This window comes from Mesoplodon bidens, assembly GCF_964165515.1.
Source record: "Mesoplodon bidens genome assembly, chromosome: 20".
Lineage (NCBI taxonomy): Eukaryota > Metazoa > Chordata > Mammalia > Artiodactyla > Ziphiidae > Mesoplodon > Mesoplodon bidens.
Window position 1 is genome coordinate 14273850 of NC_138181.1, and position 17726 is coordinate 14291575.

The 17726-nt window shown below is 41.3% G+C and overlaps 1 protein-coding gene across 3 annotated transcripts in view; it reads right to left on the bottom strand.

Annotated features, from left to right (window-relative positions):
* Positions 1-17726, bottom strand: part of UNC5D (unc-5 netrin receptor D) — a gene marked incomplete at its 5' end in the record, with an annotated part of 611405 nt that overhangs the window by 247800 nt on the left and 345879 nt on the right. For all 3 annotated transcript variants that reach the window (XM_081220829.1, XM_081220827.1, XM_081220828.1), the window contains one exon: positions 6487-6630. In XM_081220829.1, coding sequence (XP_081076955.1) covers positions 6487-6630 — 144 coding nt within the window. The remainder of the gene's footprint in view (positions 1-6486; positions 6631-17726) is intronic.

Below are 17726 nucleotides of genomic sequence, written 5' to 3' on the forward strand. Positions count from 1 at the left end.
CAAAGATGGTCCTTATAATAACAGCATCCTTGTGAGTTATGGATTGGCTAAAAAGCCAGTTGCCATGTTAGTCCCATGGCACAATCATGACGCACAGCTCACAAATGCCCTTTCACAGAACCATATCCAGCATTGATAGGGTTGCCTTTCAAACCAAACAAACATCTGTAATACAAAGGTGATAGATAAGGCTCCCTACTAGGCTCAGAGGTCAAGACAATGAGAGTCATGCAACGGAATCTTAAAGCAGGTTACCATCTAACAAGGGAAAATCAATCCACAAATAACTTCAAGATAACCATGATTCTGGGAAAATGATAATAAGTGCCATGGGAGAAGTGCTAAAGAAATGCTAGGAGTGCTCAAAGGTGGATAGTTAGGTTTTATCAATTTTGAAGCTGGAGATGCTGGAGGGAACCTTTTTTTAAGGGCTCAGTTGGTATGTCAGGCTGCTGAGGTCAATTAGTATTAAGGGATTTGCTAAACTAGGTTTCATAAAGGACACAGTATCCACAACAGACCTTGGATGTAGGAATTAGGTGGGGAAAGGCAGGAGTGCGAGATGGGGCTGGGAATACACTCCAGGAAGAAGAAAGGATATGAGCACATCAAGGAAAAAGAAAAGTCCATGTCCCAGAATCTAAGTTGTCCTAACTCAGCTGGAGCCCAGTACGCTTGTACAGATATAATGGGTAATAAGACGGAAAACGGAGGTTACGGCTGACGGAACGCCAGACACACGTGCCGATGTGTGTTTTTATATTTAATTTTGCCATCAAGAGGGGGCTATGGACAGTTTTTAACAGATGAAATTATTTATCAAAGCCATGAAGCCAAGATCCGTAACTGAGGTCTAGTTGGATATCTCCTCTAAGTTCTCAAAAAAGATACCGCCCTCCCCCACCAAAGCAAATTAAAATAATACTGTTTTCGCTATGGGCCTGTAATTAAGTAGGGAGTTTCATAGCTTTTAAATGAGATTCTCTAAGTTCTTCACTCATTCTTGGCATGACTGTATAGATATTTTAGGAGTGGCTCAAATAAGCCATCTATTTAGATTATATTCAGGATGCATCATGTTTTATAGATTCCTTTTCTTAAAAAATCAGCAGAACAATGGGTTCCTGCTGCATTTTATCCCAAGTGGCCAACTTGCTATGTGACTGTAACAGGCCAAGGTTTCCCTCATCCCCCCAACCCCAACTCCCGTATTGAAGAAAAGGCTCAGGTGTTAAGAAGAGTTTGCCAGGGACTTCCCTGGTGGCGCAGTGGTTAAGAATCCGCCTGCCAATGCAGGGGACATGGGTTCGAGCCCTGGTCCAGGAAGATCTCACATGCCGCAGAGCAACTAAGCCCGTGCGCCACAAGTACTGAGCCTGCGCTCTAGAGCCCGCGATCCACAACTACTAAGCCCTTGTGCCACAACTACTGAAGCCCGTGCACCTAGAGCCTGTGCTCCGCAACAAGAGAAGCCATGACAATGAGAAGCCTGTGCACAGCAACGAAGACCTAACACAGCCATATATAAATGAATAAATAAATTTATTAAAAAATAATAATAAGAGTTTGCCCGACCAAGGGGTGATGATAGAGGCCAAACATTTTGTACGCAGATGAAGAAGAGGGAAAAGCGGCAACAGCTAAGCAGCCAAATGTTCACCCATGAGAATAAACAACTACGAATAACTGAATATTCCTCCTTTTGACAACTGTCCAGCAGCAGAAATAACAGATGCCAGAGCAGCCCGACTTCCTCCAGCGTGATTGAATCAGACAAACGAGAGGAGGCCAGTGGGAGCCACTACCTGCAGATGGACTTCTGCCAACTTGGTGGGGGTGAATGTGGGTTGCTTTATTTATTTATTTTACCTCCAGAAAATCACTTTGAAATGGAGCCTCAGCTATTTCCAGCCCCAGGCGATTGGACGGGCAACCAGCATCTCTCCGACACAGGGTGGAATTATTAAGGAAAAGAAAATGGTTTCAGATGACAGGCACTTTGGCTACTACAACAAAATCTGTACTGATTTTTTTGTGGCCACTAAGGCAGCAATGAGTCATGATTTATATATAAAAATATATATAATATATAATAACATATATATAAAGTATATATATTATACATATGTATTATATATGTGTGTATGTATATGTGTATATATATAATAAGTTGACCACGTAAAGGAACTCAATTTCTTCGGAAACAGAATAGGAAAGCAATCACTGCTTTCCTCAAGGAAATGCTCAAAGGCACATGAACTTATCTTTCTATGATGGTTCTCAAACTCCCATTTAATAGAAAGCAATCAACACAGCTTGGTAGCAAGAGCACCCAGGGAGGGTGAATGGATGAATATAAGATCTGGTTCCATGTCTGCCGGCGGACCTCTGGTCAAGCCACCTAACCTTTCTGAATATCACTTTCTCAGCTATTAATGATGACATTGGAGCTATGGGTTAAATCCGTATTTCCCAAACAGTGCTTCCTAAAGGTGTTCTAAGGGTCTTGCTACTCAAAGTAGGGTCCACAACTGGCAGCATCAGCATCATCCGGGAACCCTTAGACATGATAGGACCTCGGACCTTGGACTGGACATACCAAATCATTTTAACTGAATCACCTACATTTCAATAGGAATCCAGCTGATTTGCATACGTGTTAAAATTTGAGCAACACTGTTCCTGGCCAAGCTGTCCCCCAGATACCTGGTCATAGACTCACCTGGATAACTTCATACAAACACAGCGTCCCCGGCCCTTCCTCAGGTCTGGGGTAGAAGCCAGGAATCTGCATAGTTAACTGATACCCCAGGTGGGTCCATTTCAATAAAAATATGAGTGACATAAATAAAATAATTGTGTCTATATTGTTCCCCTTTAAAATCGAATGATCTCTAAGTGATACCATGCCAGCGAGCTTCCTGGTGTTTTTATAGAGATAAGCTAACATGATCATGACAAGACATCCCTCAGCTGATGGCCCAGATGCCATGAAGGTTTTGCCCACTGCATTTTTGAAACTGTTAAATTCTTACTGGATCATTGGTTAAACGCAGGAAGCATAAGGAGCTCTGATGTTGAACTACAATAATTTAATGAATCATATAAAAATGATACTAATTTTGCAAAGTCCCCTCAAGACAATTGTCAGATTCGTAAGCTACATTCATATATCAAAATCCTTACTTAGCACATGAAGATGTCTTTAGCACTTCAAAAACCAATCTTAAAAAGAAGAAATAGGGGCTTCCCTGGTGGCGCAGTGGTTGAGAGTCCGCCTGCCGATGCAGGGGACACGGGTTCGTGCCCCGGTCCGGGAAGATCCCACATGCCGCGGATCAGCTGGGCCCGTGAGCCATGGCCACTGAGCCTGCACGTCCGGAGCCTGTGCTCCGCAACGGGAGAGGGCACAACAGTGAGAGGCCCGCGTACCGCAAAAAAAAAAAAAAAAAAAAAAAAAATGTAGAAATATCGTGACAATTATGTCCAATTTGGCTTTTCATTTATTGGGAATAAAAACTATCCTCATGTGCAATGTGTTATTTGCTGGGAAGTGCTTGCAAATAGCAGCGAGAAATCGCTTATTTCAATAAAACATGAAAGTTACACAAAAATAAGAAGTGGTGGTTTTTTCCCCCTCCTGCAAGCAAATCAAAAGAATTCCAAGCAAGGTCCTAAAGGCAGTTTTTCCCCTCCACTTTCGATGCCAATAAATGTATTTAATTTCAGTGTACATTTTAATGTATACTAGTCCCCAAGTCAAATGCAATATTTAATGACAAATCATGTTTTGACTTGCATAAATAATTTTAAATAAAGAATCTGTCACTTGCTACACAGAAAGAGATTAAAAATATATTGTAGATATTAGAGATTATATTAAGCTAACTGCATAATACAGGCTTTAAGGATATTCTTTTTTTTACTTAAAAATCACATCTTTATCATATTCAGATGTGCATATCATACATAAGAATGACAAAAATTTTTTTTAATCCCTGAAGAGATTTGCAAGATTAGTACCACAAAAGTATCAGCTGACTCTAAAAAAGTAGGAAGTGATAGAAAAGTGTTTTCCATTTTTTAAAAACATTCTGTGATCCTATCATACTTGGGAGAATCAGATACCTAGGGCTGGCCTAGAATGGAGTTTTAGAGTCTATATAGCCATGAGCCACAGAAAAATCACTAAGGTACTAGAAATGTAATTCAGTTCAATTAGTTTAAGTATTAACACACTTACTGGTGAATGATGCTCGGGCTACAGAGAATCAAGTATGTCATAAAATAATAGCTAATGACCGGTAAGAGTTAACACCGTGTTAGGTGTGGTTTTAAACACTTTATAGTTATCAATACTTCTGACTCTTCCAATAACTATGAAGTCAGCACTCTTTTATCATAATATTAAGACACAGAGATGAATCGATTGTCCACCAACACAACACTAAGTAGTAGTGGATTTAGGAACTGGAAACCAACAGGACTTCAGTATCTGGGTTCGCAGCTACCAGGGTACACATTTATCAAACTGGAAACTCTAGGAGCAAAGGCGCACGGCAGAGAAGTGAGGGTGAAACACAGAACATTAAAGTGTTTAGAAGGATGAAGTAGAATGTACACAATCAAAGCCTATGGGAAGGGGTTTCCCTGGTGGCGCAGTGGTTGAGAGTCCGCCTGCTGATGCAGGGGACACGGGTTCGTGCCCCGGTCCGGGAAGATCCCACATGCCGCAGAGTGGCTGGGCCCATGAGCCATGGCCGCTGAGCCTGTGCGTCAGGAGCCTGTGCTCCACAACAGGAGAGGCCACAACAGTGAGAGGCCCGCGTACCGAAAAAAAAAAAAACAAAAAAACAAAAAGCCTATGGGAAATTAGCAAAATGGTTCTGAGCCATTCTTTGCCAAACTTTATAAGCAGGGGGAAAACCTCTGGAGGTTTCTAGCAGGCACGTGACAGCCAGGAATGAAGTGAGCAAGTATGGAGATGACAGAGATTTGAGATGGACAGATAATGAGATGCTATTCATAGGAATTTATAAAATAGGTCATGTGGGGCTCAAAGAAGTAGAGGAAAAAGAGGAAGGGGAAAGTGACACTGAGAAGGAAATCAAGGGAACTTGTGTTGAAATTCCCTACGCGGTTTTGCCTCTCCTTTCTTCAGGATCCAGAGCATAATCTGCCTCACCCTGACCAGGATCAAATACTGGGTTGGCCAAAAAGTTTGTTGAGGTTCTTCCATAAGATGTTACAATACAATACACCTTGGCTAGCCTAGGCGAGGCCATGCCAGGAGCACAAAGCTGGACTTGTTAAGGAAGAATAAAATCAAATACATTCCCTTTCTCAACTGACCTGTCAGAAAGTATTTGTGGGCTAAAATTAACTAAATAACAAAAGGAAAAATATTTCCCATGGCTCTTACATCAAGAGCACAGCTTGCAAGGTCCTCCTTGGTCTCCTAGGACCCAGTCAACAGCCAGGAAAAAGCCTCCCAGACCACCAGGATAATGAAGGTGAAACGCATATGCTGACAAGGAGATTTCATTTTCCAAGAAACATAAACATCTCTGCAAAGAGCAATTCATTCCTATTCTTAATCCCTAAACCATCAACATCTGCTACAAAGAATTCCTTGAGTCCTTAAATAAATCCCCCTTGTCCCATATTCTTCAGGGTACTCTCAAAAGCAGCATTAAAAAAAAAAAACAAACAATAACCATCTCTGCCCTCCATCTCTTTGTTGGGGGAGGGGTAACACTCCTGGGCTCACAAAGGAGATTTTATTGGGACCCATGGGGTGGGTAAGATACATTTAAGAAGAGAAAGGAAGTTGTATTTCTAAACATGTTTGAGATGATAAAAACGCTGATGCTGAAACATGATAAAGAAATCTTAGACTCTCCTGAAAGGCAATCTTCTTTCTTTTTTTTTTTTTTTTCCTCAAGCGTCTTCTTTTTTTCAGTCCTACTTGGGTCAAAAAAATGCAGTTTTAAAGCCCATTTCCATGTTTTAAGATTCAGAGGAAAGAGGTTTAACAGGAGGCTATAAAACTCCCTTAATCTTTAATGTCTTATTCTCACAGATTTGCTGGCGAAGTAAACAGTCATAGCTCAACTTTTCTCATCAATGCCCCTTGAACTGTGTCATTCATGATGAACAGCAGAATCCACTTGCATGGTTTTTTTTTTTTTTCTTTTTCGGAAACCATTTTTCCTGGTATTGTGAAGGCACCTGCATTCTGGCAACCTAGGCAGAATCTCTTAGCCCAACTGATTTGCTGATTGTCTTCTAGGGGAAATTATCAAACATTTAAAATACAATTTTAAAAGAGTGAATTGAGTAGAGGTGGAGACGGTTCTGATGGTGTCTTGCTATCCTCTCATCCCTATTCTGCAGAAGCACCTGGACTGTCCAAATGCTATTCAGCTCTATGGAAGGCTAGTCTGTGCTCCTACAGGACATGAAGGTCACCCAGAATATACTCACAGGCTATGCGCACGGAGGCCTTCCTGCTCTTGGAGGTCCCCAGGTGGCTCCACGCCACACACTGGCACCAATAGTCCTCGGGCCCATGGAAGTCCTCTACCTGCTGCCTGGTGACGTTGATAAACACCTCCCGGACCTTCAGGCCTGCAGAGGAAATAGAACCAATCCACTGAGGCTGGTGTATTTCTCAAACGGAAAGTTAAGGCCAGCCCAACCTCTTCCTGTTAATTAAACCATTCTGTTTTTAATCAAGGTGAAGTTTTAATTACTTTGACAATAATATATTACTGCTAATTAAATTCCAACTGCTGAGTAGGCTAGAAAGAACAAGTGTAAAGTATCATCAGCCAATGTGGTTCCCATACAATAGAATCATTTTCACAGTACCTTGACACCATGCTTTTTGTCTTCTTTTTTAGCTCTTATAAATATCTTTGGGTTTTTTTTGTTTGTTTTTTCTTAAATTTTTATTGGACTATAGTTGATTTACAATGTTGTGTTAGTTTCTGCTGTACAGCAAAGTGAATCAGGTATACATATACATACATCCACTCTTCTTAAAATTCGTTTCCCATATAGGTCATTACAGAGTATGGAGAAGAGTTCCCTGTGCTCTACAGTAGGTCCTTATTAGTTATCTATTTATATAGAGTAGCGTGTATATGTCAATCCCAATCTCCCAATTTATCCCTCCCCATCACTTCCCCCCTCTTTGTCCTTCTTGGTGTAAAATCTACCATGAAGAAAGTAGCACCAAATTAATTTCTGGGATTCTAGAGGCTAAACAGTCCTCAACAAACCAACCCCAGGGACATAGTTCCAAGAGCCTCGAAGTGCTCCCACCCCTGGGTATGGCAGCAGGAGAGGGTCACTCTAGACGTGTGGCTTAGAATAACGAGAGGACAGCGAACATGCATGGGATGGGTGAATGGCTGGGAATCCAAGGAAAAGCCAAAACTCTAGACAACAAATGGGATGCAGACAAGTTGAACTAAGTTGGTCTTGAAGCCCTGAAAACCCTGGAAGGTCCCTGGAGCAACAGAATGAGGAGGTGAAGAAGAGAGGCTTTCACAGAAAGAGGGGTTAAGGATACACCTGGGAAATGAGATAAAAAATGACAAGGTCAGTGTCTTAGTTTAACTACTGTATCTTTGCATTCCCATCTAATAGTTAAAAATTTTGCCTGGTGTTTCTTACTGAGGAGTTTGAGTTTCTTCCAAACCTCCAGCCATGGACTATCAGCCTTTCTTTCTTTGGGAAGGATAGCCACCTCACATAAAGTGCCAAGGAGGAAAGGACGCCCTCCTCAATAGCATCAGTTAAATCACCACAAACAGGGGAGCAGCCTTTATAATCAGCATGCTGTCTCCAGCTAATGGGCAACTGCCAAGGCTGTGCCCTGCCCTGAGACAGGCAGCATGGGAGAAGGAGGCGATGCTTACTGAACTGCACTAAGTGCCCAGCATCATGATAAGCCTTTAGCCTATTCACCCTTTGCATTTCCGCAGTGCCCTGACGTAGCAGAGGCTACTGTATCCCCACTTTACAGAAAAGAGAACTGACTTAGAGAGTCATTTGTCAATAATCACACAGCCTGTAAATGGAAGATCCAGGGTTTGAAGCCAGATGTGTTTTACACCCAAACCAGCACTTCACACAGGTCCCTCATACAAATTCGACTCTGTCCTCGTACTTTAGGTACTTATACATAATTATGGAAATTAGACTAATGCATGGAACATTTAAGGAAAAATTAGGTGCATAACTATGATTTTTCCTTTACGTTCAAAAGGAATTCAGGGGACAGAACCATCAGTATAGTCAAAAGGAGCCAGAGACTCTTGGTGGAGGAGGTGGAATGTGATTATATCCTGGGTGCTGGTAGGATTTAAAGAACAAGAACGGAGGTGGATTAGTCAGGCTTGGGAAACATTCCCCTGTACCCAGTCAATAACATGTTATTTATAGTGTGTGATGAGAGTTTTATGGCCACATCAATCACCATGTACACAATCTGAGTCAGACTTTCTAAATTTGTAGGAGGTACCGCATGTAGAAAATCATCTTGATGACAGCTGATAATTCACACTTCTTCTGTTTCTGCAGAATGCAGAAGCATGCCTTTTACCTGTCAGAGACGTAAGAGTCCTGAAAGTCATCTCCTACATCGAATAGGAAAGAAGCCTTGGAGGGGTTTTTATTGTTATTGTTGTGGCTGCCTTTTTAAATTTGCACTTAAATAAAAGAGAGAATGAGAGGACCAGGAGAAGGTGGAGCTGGCAGGTGAAGGGAAAGGGAAAAGGAAGTAAGATTACAAAAAAGTTTGTGAGGACAGAAAGCAGACTGGAGCGTGACACCCATACTGGACATTTTAAAGTTAGGCTGCATAAACAAAAATAAGGAGCTAGGCTGTAGACAAGAGGACTTGGTTTATATTTCACAGCTTTGATTTGAGACAAATGGTGGATGATCTACTTTGAATAGTGCAAGAGAGGAGAGAAAACCCTAAATCAGCACATCTAGGCTCCAGGTGGAGTAACTTTGATATGTCTGAGCTCCCCTGTCATGTGATGGGGAGACCTGTGAGGCAAGATATGCCAACCATGTGGGAATCAGGTCTCACTGAAGAAGCATGATAAGCTTAGAAGGTCAGAAATGTGTTCAAGCTAATGTGGAATTTATATATATATATATATACATACACAAACAACTTATACATGTGTGTATATATGTGTATATATATGTGTGTGTGTATATATGTATTATTTTTTTACTTTCTCCATCTTATAATATCTAAACCCATCAGCTTTCTCTAGGCTGCAAATGAAGATAAACACCATCTCAAAATGGTTCAAGATCATCATATTTATAAAGCAGAGAGTTCCCCATCCAAACCTTAAAATGTGCTATGATTTAATCTAGGCATCATGGTGTTTTAAGGGGTACATGGGGCCTGTTTTAATGAGCTAAGGTAAGACACTCAAACAGAAATGCGCATCATGAAAGAGTAAGTTTACACTCACAGATCCCTAGAAACAAGAGGCAAAGCACCCAGGGCCACACGGGGAAGCACCAGGGTCAGGAGGCAGAGGGGGCAGGGGGGACTGTGGGCAAGAGCCTTTATTGTGGTTTCCACGGGAAGGAATCAGAAAGGCAGGGTAAAAAGATTTAGAGTTGGCAAGTCTGCATCATTTCAGGGGGCTCCAGGACAGAAGAGCTGTCCCCACTTGTCTGGTACTGGGTTAGGGCAGGGGGCTATGGGTCAGCAGTATAAGGGCTTGAAAAAAGAAGGGGCTGGGGATAAAGCTCTGGATCGGTTGGTTTGCATATGAAAGGCATGCTCTTGGGCCAGTTGTTTGCTATCTCTAGGAATTAGTCAGCCCTGGGCAGGGCAGTCCCTCCAGGGTCAGCAAGACCCTAAGATGTCAGAGCATCAAATACAAACACTTGAAAACACGGTTATTATACATGGACAACCACACAATTGTTTTGGAAAGCGTAACAGTAGGCCACAGACCCCCACCACGAAGGTCAAAATTGATCTCACCCCATTCATGTCAGGAAGTCTGGCAACCTCTCATTCAGACTAAACACAGCTGAAAGGACAATGCTGAAGTCATGATTTCAGCATTACATGGCTCAGTCTCAAGTCCCTCACAGAGGTTCCCTCATGCGTTTGGAGAAGCAGAATGAATATCAACCAAGTATTATCCAAACACGGTGTATTTTGCTTCAGGTAGCATCAGCGTATCAGGTTTCTTTAAAAGGCCACAAGTGACTTCACTACCCCCCGCCACTGCCATCCCCACCCCACAAAAAAAAGTATAGTGTCTCTCTGGATTAGGCCTTTTCCTTCTACGTGAGGTCTTTAGCCTTGTCAAACCATCCCCGCTAGGAAAACCTTTGGGAAATCATAAATATTTTGTCTCTATTATAATTTTTCCCCACTATAACAAATAACTTTTTTTTTTTTTTGCAGTATGTGGGCCTCTCACTGTTGTGGCCTCTCCCGTTGCAGAGCACAGGCTCCGGATGCGCAGGCTCAGCGGCCATGGCTCACAGGCCCAGCAGTCCGTGGCATGTGGGATCTTCCCAGACCGGGGCACGAACCCGTGTCCCCTGCATCGGCAGGTGGACTCTCAACCACTGCGCCACCAGGGAAGCCCACAAATAACTACTGATTAAAATAAAAATTTTAAATAGTATATTCTCTTGCAAATCTTCCCTATTGCTCTCTCTAGTGATGTATTATATATATGCATAAATATATATATATACATGTAAAAATGTATGTGTGTGTGTACACACACACACACACACACGAGAAACCACACCTGAGAAACATTCATTTAAAACGGCTCTATTTCAGGACACCTCCCCCCACGTTCCTGCACTGAAGCTCATCCAACAGTGTTACGGCGATAACCATCTATTTCTCCATCTCAAGAGATGGCAGCTAACTTATTCATAGGAAATGCTGCAGGGGAACAAAAATTCCAGGCAAATAGAAGATGGCATCTCATAAATAAGACTAGCATTGTACCTGATAACTTGTGTAACTAATGGGCACGGAAAAGTCCAACCCTTTAAATTATTGGGCGATTATAACTATCAGCCTTTGTTATGGAGGAGAGTCCTACAGAAGATAAAAATATGACTATGGAACTGAAATGCTAATAAGCTTTCTACGCTGTGGATGGTTGAGTTGTAGAGAGACGAATGTTGGCAACGGATGAATAATTGCTCTGCATGTACTAAACATAACAGAGCGGCACAGAACTTCATCATTTGTCAGCTTTATTTGTTTCAATGAGAAAAATGCTGACAGCAGTTATTGCTATAATCCCCTTATTTATCAGATAGGAAACACTAGTTACTCTTAGCAGGTCTAATCCTGTTGGGAGAATAAAAGGGAATTTTCAAACTAATTGAAGCTATATGTTTCACTGTTCAAAGAAGAGAAATATGGAAGACAGGAGGGAAGAAATGGAGAGAGAAAAAGGATGAAAATTATTTATTTATGGTCAGCTTCTAATAAAAGGGCTCTAGTCCTAGTCCTAACTTATTCTGTAGAAAAGAAAAGAGTTCTGGAAGAGAACTTAATATTCAGCACCATGCCAACTGCAGACAGTGCCTACTAACAGCTGCCCCCTGCCTCTGATCTACTGCTTATTATCACACTTCGACGAAGCTCATCAGCAGCCCTGCCGTGGTCACTGCTGCCAACCAGTTCTCAGATGCACCACTCATCACAACTTGATGTCCCATCTCTGGAAGTTCTCTGTAGTAGGATACTCAGCTTACTAAAGTAAATAACTAGATTCAAGAAAAAAGATGAGAATCTCTCTTCCTCCTATCATATTCCCGAACCACACCAAAGCAGCAAGAGGCTAGCAGACTAGGCTTTGGTGAATTGTTTTCTCATGCTGGTCACTATGCCTGTCTCCTTGGACCATTTTAGCCCAGTGTTATACCTACTCCGTGCCTGGTTTTTTTTTTGCACTGTGATGTTTAATGATTGGGGATTAACCCAGAGAATGATTCTATGTAATTAGCTTCCACAGACAAAGCCCCAAAGAACTATTCTAATACAACTTCATGAGTAGCATGGGGCCTTGCTCAATTTGAGGAGAGAGGGAAAAAAAAATCAAACAGCCTATGAAAAGAAACCATCTCCTATTCAAGAGCCTTCTCTAATAGACCATCATCTCCTTAGGTATCTCAGTACCTCTGGTGCCTGGATTTGGCTCTGAGATAGGCCCACCTTACTCCACTGTTTCCTAAGAAGATGGAAAACAGTCCACTCAGATGCAGGAAGTGAGTCCACCACTTACATAAGGAGATGTTTTTCATTTGTCTCTTACTAGCCCAGGTTTAGAGCCTAGAAAATAGGCTTGAACAATAAGTTCCCCCATATTTTGAATAACATATTATCATTACTGATTAATTATTATACCATTTGTATGGCCCTTTACTTTTATTAATGTCATCACATACATTATCTTATTTCATCTTAAAACCATGCTATTATTATTCTTATCATTATAATTATTATTTTGCTGCAGGTTCCATATCATCAGAAATAGATCAAAGATGTCATACAGTTTACAACATATATTATTTTCAAAGAGTTGTACTGAGTGCCTCACACGTGCTTGCCATTTTGGCAGGTGTTGAAGATACTGTGACAAAGTAAATGATCAAGATTCCCGTCCTCAAGGAGCTTGCAGGCTAGATGAGGAGACACTTCAACCTGTCCCAATGTGATGTGAGAGTCATTATGACAGGGGCAGAGGCTGCTACAAGATCACCCAAGAGGGGCTTCTAACCTCTCCACGGCATCACCAAGAGCTTCTGGGAATGGCTGCCGTCCTACCTTTGACTTGAAGGCTCTGTCTTCACCCAGTATTTAGCTCAGTGTCTAGGGCAAGGCTCTGGTAAAGACACATGAATCTGATCCATACTTGGAGTTTTAAAACTTTGAGATACAAGGAAACTTTTCAGGGAACTGTGCCTCCGTTTGTTGGGGGAGCTTAGATGTCTTCAAGCCAACATGCTACTGAAAGTAGCAAATTAAATGTAGATAATTAAAAGGCAGAACCATATTTCATTTTACTGGCAGATGCTTAATTAGGGCTAAATGTCTTTTGCCACTTCATCCTAGCAACAAGATTAAAATGTATTTTGATAAAAAAAAATAGTCCTCCTTTGAAAGTGCACAATGCCTAATGAATACTCTATAGTTTCCCCTGGATAATAACCACTCCACATATTCCTCAGAAGCACTGCAAGTTCAGTCTTAAGTACAGAAACTAAGAATACACCCAAGCTCTCCAGTTTCATCCTCACTGGAGATAAAAATTAATCAGCACAGAGATGTCTGGCAGAGGAAAGCAAATTAACTCGGCAGTGTTGTCTGATAACACAGAGGAGGGCAACTCAAAAGGCAGAAGTGGAGAGGGGAGGGTTGGTTAGAGGACAGCATCCCCTGACTGACTCACTCAGACCTCATACTCACACCTTGTGGGAACCACACTCATGATTTCCATTCCTGCAGTCACTAAAACTACTTCCTGTTAGTAGATCATCCCGAGGTCAGGGCATACATCCTACCAATTCTATCTCCCATGGCGATACCAGGGGCTCTGAGAATAACAAAGACGAAATGTAAACTGAGGGAGTGAACCACAGGCAAATAAAATGTCATTCTATGAGAGACAATGATTTACCTGTTAATAGTACTAGCTCCTTTATCTTTCTGGAACTGTAAAAGTTCATAATTTTCTATTTGTTTTTGGAAGCATAATCACCAGCCACTTACCCCATTTTTAAAAAAATTGCAGTTTTATATTTATCATTTTGAAGGCTAACCTTGACAGTGTACTTGCTATACACCAGACCCTGAGCAGGGTATGTCATGTATATTGGGTTCTACGACCCCTGCTATAGTTCCATGGGGTAGATATACTTGTAACTGCCATTTTATACATGGGAAAACCGAGGTGAAAGGATGCTAAGGAACTATCTACCTTAAAAAGTCTGTAAATGGAGAGCCAGATCTCAAAAATGGAGGTATCGGGCTTCCCTGGTGGCGCAGTGGTTGGGAGTCTGCCTGCCGATGCAGGGGACACAGGTTCGTGCCCCAGTCCGGGAAGATCCCACGTGCTGTGGAGTGGCTGGGCCCGTGAGCCATGGCCGCTGAGCCTGCGCATCCGGAGCCTGTGCTCCGCAACGGGAGAGGCCACAGCAGTGAGAGGCACGCATACCACAAAAAAAAAAAAAAAAGGAGATATCATCTTGCACTAATATCCATGCTCTTAATCACCAGACCATCTTTTTTTTTTTAATATCCTTATAATTCCCACTTCAAATTAGAAAAAAAAAACATTTAAAATGTTGTATGAACAGAAAAGACTATAAAAAAGTCCAAAGACACTCTTCAAGAGTTTAGGGTTTAGAACAAATCTCTGGCCAATATCAGGAAGTTACTAAATTGCACAAAATGGTTAGCTGCCTTCTATCTCTGCTATGAGTGAAATGATAGTAAACGGTCTCTATCTTTTTGTAGGAAAGGCTTAAATTAGACACAAGGTCTTCATGCTCTGTCGCAAGTTTTTGGAAGGAAGTCATAATATTTTCCTGAAAACCTTTTTAGAATATGTTATTCCTCCCTGAGCAGCAGAGTGATGAACAGGATGAAATCTGGGGTGGGGTCGGAGAACGTTTCTATAGTTGTGGGGTTTAAACCCACAAACTGTCAATGGAACACTTCAGAGATGGATTACTGCTGTGTTCTGTGGTCTCAAATATATGCTTCCCAAATGCACCTTGGTGATTTGTGAATCTTTGAAGGTAACTTCAAATTAATGGTTTTCTGGAGGATACTATATTCACATCCCCATCACCAGCAGAGCAAAGTTCTTAGATACAAACTTTAAAGATTTAATACATTTTTTATTCTACTCTTCTCCCTTTTCTCAACACAATCCATTAACCTTTTCTTCCCAGAGAGTGACTCCAGTTGTTTAAGGAAATCACACACAATGAAATCCCTGAAATGATATTCTTTAAGAAGAAATATTAGTCTACTGGAGTTGAGACTTTTCCCATAACATACTGAAATACGCATTATTCCACTCATTAGACTTTGGTATCTCCAAGGTAGAATAAAAACCATGGAGCCTTGTTAAGGGAACTCCGTTTTTATTGAACAGTAAAGAAGTGGTTTAGCTTACTGATAACTCAAGCTTCCCACAGGCTACGTTGTCCTGATTGTCAAGGATGGGTTTTGCTGGTTGTTGCTGTTTTTCTCTGTATATGTGTGTGTGTGTGTGTGTGTGTGCGCGTGTTTGTGCATTACTGAACAATCCACCCCTTTCTCAGGGGCATGATTCCTGAATTGGGATTGCCTCTCAACTCCAGATGCTAACAGAGGAAAAATACAAGGAAGAAGACTTCCCATATTTCCAAATGAAATGAGGCAGAACAAATGAAAGAGGATCGCTTGGCTTGTGCAGAGAACTAAAAGTGTACATTACTAAGAGGTATAGCCATGTCTGTGCAAACACAGTAACTCACGTCAAATAAATTGTGCTTTCTGCAGGAAAGAACTCTAGCTCTGGGTTTTCCAAGCTAAATTGCATGAAAACATACAATCCTTTTTCTTCTTATTTGAACTGTTAGATGACGGGGCCAAATTGCCAGAGAGACCAAAGGCAGTTTGCAGCCTTTAACAACTGAAAGGATTTATTGTTCCAATTTGGAAATACAAAAGATTCTGTGTCGACTCCCAACACTCCCAGGTCCTATGCATTTCCCATTAGTTCTGTGAAGAAAGAAAACCTGTAAGTAAAAAGAATCAAAGTTCTCTAGGATTTTAGAAATAGAGACCATGTTGGGCAAACATATTGAAGCAGTTACTTTCAACTTCTTAAAAGAGCATGGAACATTCTCTACCTCTGGTCAAACGTGCTCCCATTATCCTTGGTCTCTCGGTATCATTCACTCCCACTGGACTGGCAGGAATTATTTTTCAGACCCCATCAAAAGCCATTAAGGCTGTAAAGGTAGTCAATCCCTATGCTCCAACTCCACGCTGAAGAACCCAGGGGAAGTAATGTATCTATTTTTCAATACCTGAGGCCATTTCGTTTCCAACCTTAATTACACTTAGGCATTAGTTTTGGGTCTAATATCTCCACTCATCTTGCTCCAGTTTCCACTTTTCCACTATTACTACAGAGCTTAGGAAACATAATTGCAGTGTGTGGCAGACAGTGATTTTCATTAACCACACAGAAGAAAAACAGTTTTAAGGAGAGACATTTCCTATTGATTCAGTCAAAATGACTTGGAAGAAACGGTTGTGCTTATTAAATTCTCTTCCAAAAGGTAGCTGTTAAAATTCTTTCTCAACAGCTTATTTTTTAAATCGGTGTATAAACCCTTCAGATTTTGTCGCTTATGATTTTTTTGTTCTTCCCAGTTCCTTTGAAATTTGAGACTTTTATTGGTCTTATTTTTTTAAAGGAAGCAAAGAGGGGAGTCTTTTACATGGAGGCAGAGAATGTAATCAACGCTGCTGGGCAACATGGAGTTGCCCAGCAATGCTAAGGGAATTAAAAGGGAGAAGCAATAACAAAACAGAATGTTGTGAAATTATAAGAGGGTAGGGTGTTAAATTGGCCTGCAATACTTATCAAGAGGTCTTTAAATGAGAACGGATATAGGATTTTCTAGCCGTGGTATAAAATAATAGTTGATCATTTTTCAATGTTTTTCCTATCTTTTATTTGGAGCAGTTTACCCTAAGGGGTTCTGCTATTTTAAGTTCATTACTGGGCAAAACTAGGGCAGCAATGTCTGAGGATAAAACACATAGCCCCATGGAGCTACTAGTATTTGAGTCCCTCTCCGGGTGGACTAACTGAATATAAGAGACATAAACCTTTCTACCGTTGTTCTATAGGCTTTTGCTCCTATGGGAAACGCTGTTCCCTTTGCTGCTCTCTTCCAAAATGTCAAGTGTCTTCTTGGAAGTCTTCATACCAAGGTAAGTGAGATAGCTGTTGTTTGTGACTTACTCTCCAACACCAGGTCAATTCACCTAGGTCTCTCCAAAATCCCAATCTTGGGAGCACAGAAGCAGAAACTTTCCTGGCACCAAGATTCAATTTGTCCTCTTCTTTTGCTTTGTTTTTGCCAAATCCCTCTTTAAAGAAGAAAACTATACCTGGAATCCTGGAAATGTCTCCATATCTTTGGTTGTTATAAACTTTAACAGGGCCAGAAACACAACATAGAATAAGGGATTGGCCCTTAGAGAGATGGCTGAAATGGTCAGGAATAAAGAAACTCCAATGGAACAGTATTGGATTATATACTGGGGAAATTAAACACTAGACAGATTCATGATAGGAAATACTGAGCCAAGTGCTGAAGCCCACCCTTATGTCAGTAAGGGAATTTGTCAATATCTTGACTGGGAAGGAGACCACAGGAATAAGTATGTAAAGGTGGCTTATAGTGTCAAGGAAATGTATCTAAAGTGAAGATCAGGAGACCTGGGTTCTAGAAAGAACTATACCATGAATACCTGTATCTCCTGGAACCTTTTATTTCATGAATAAAATATGGCTGTTAGGTTTACCACTGAGATCCCTTCCCATTCTCACACTTAGATTCCTAAATTCTAAGCATGCTTTTGGTCTGAGGAACAGCACCTCTAAAACAAGCCCTTT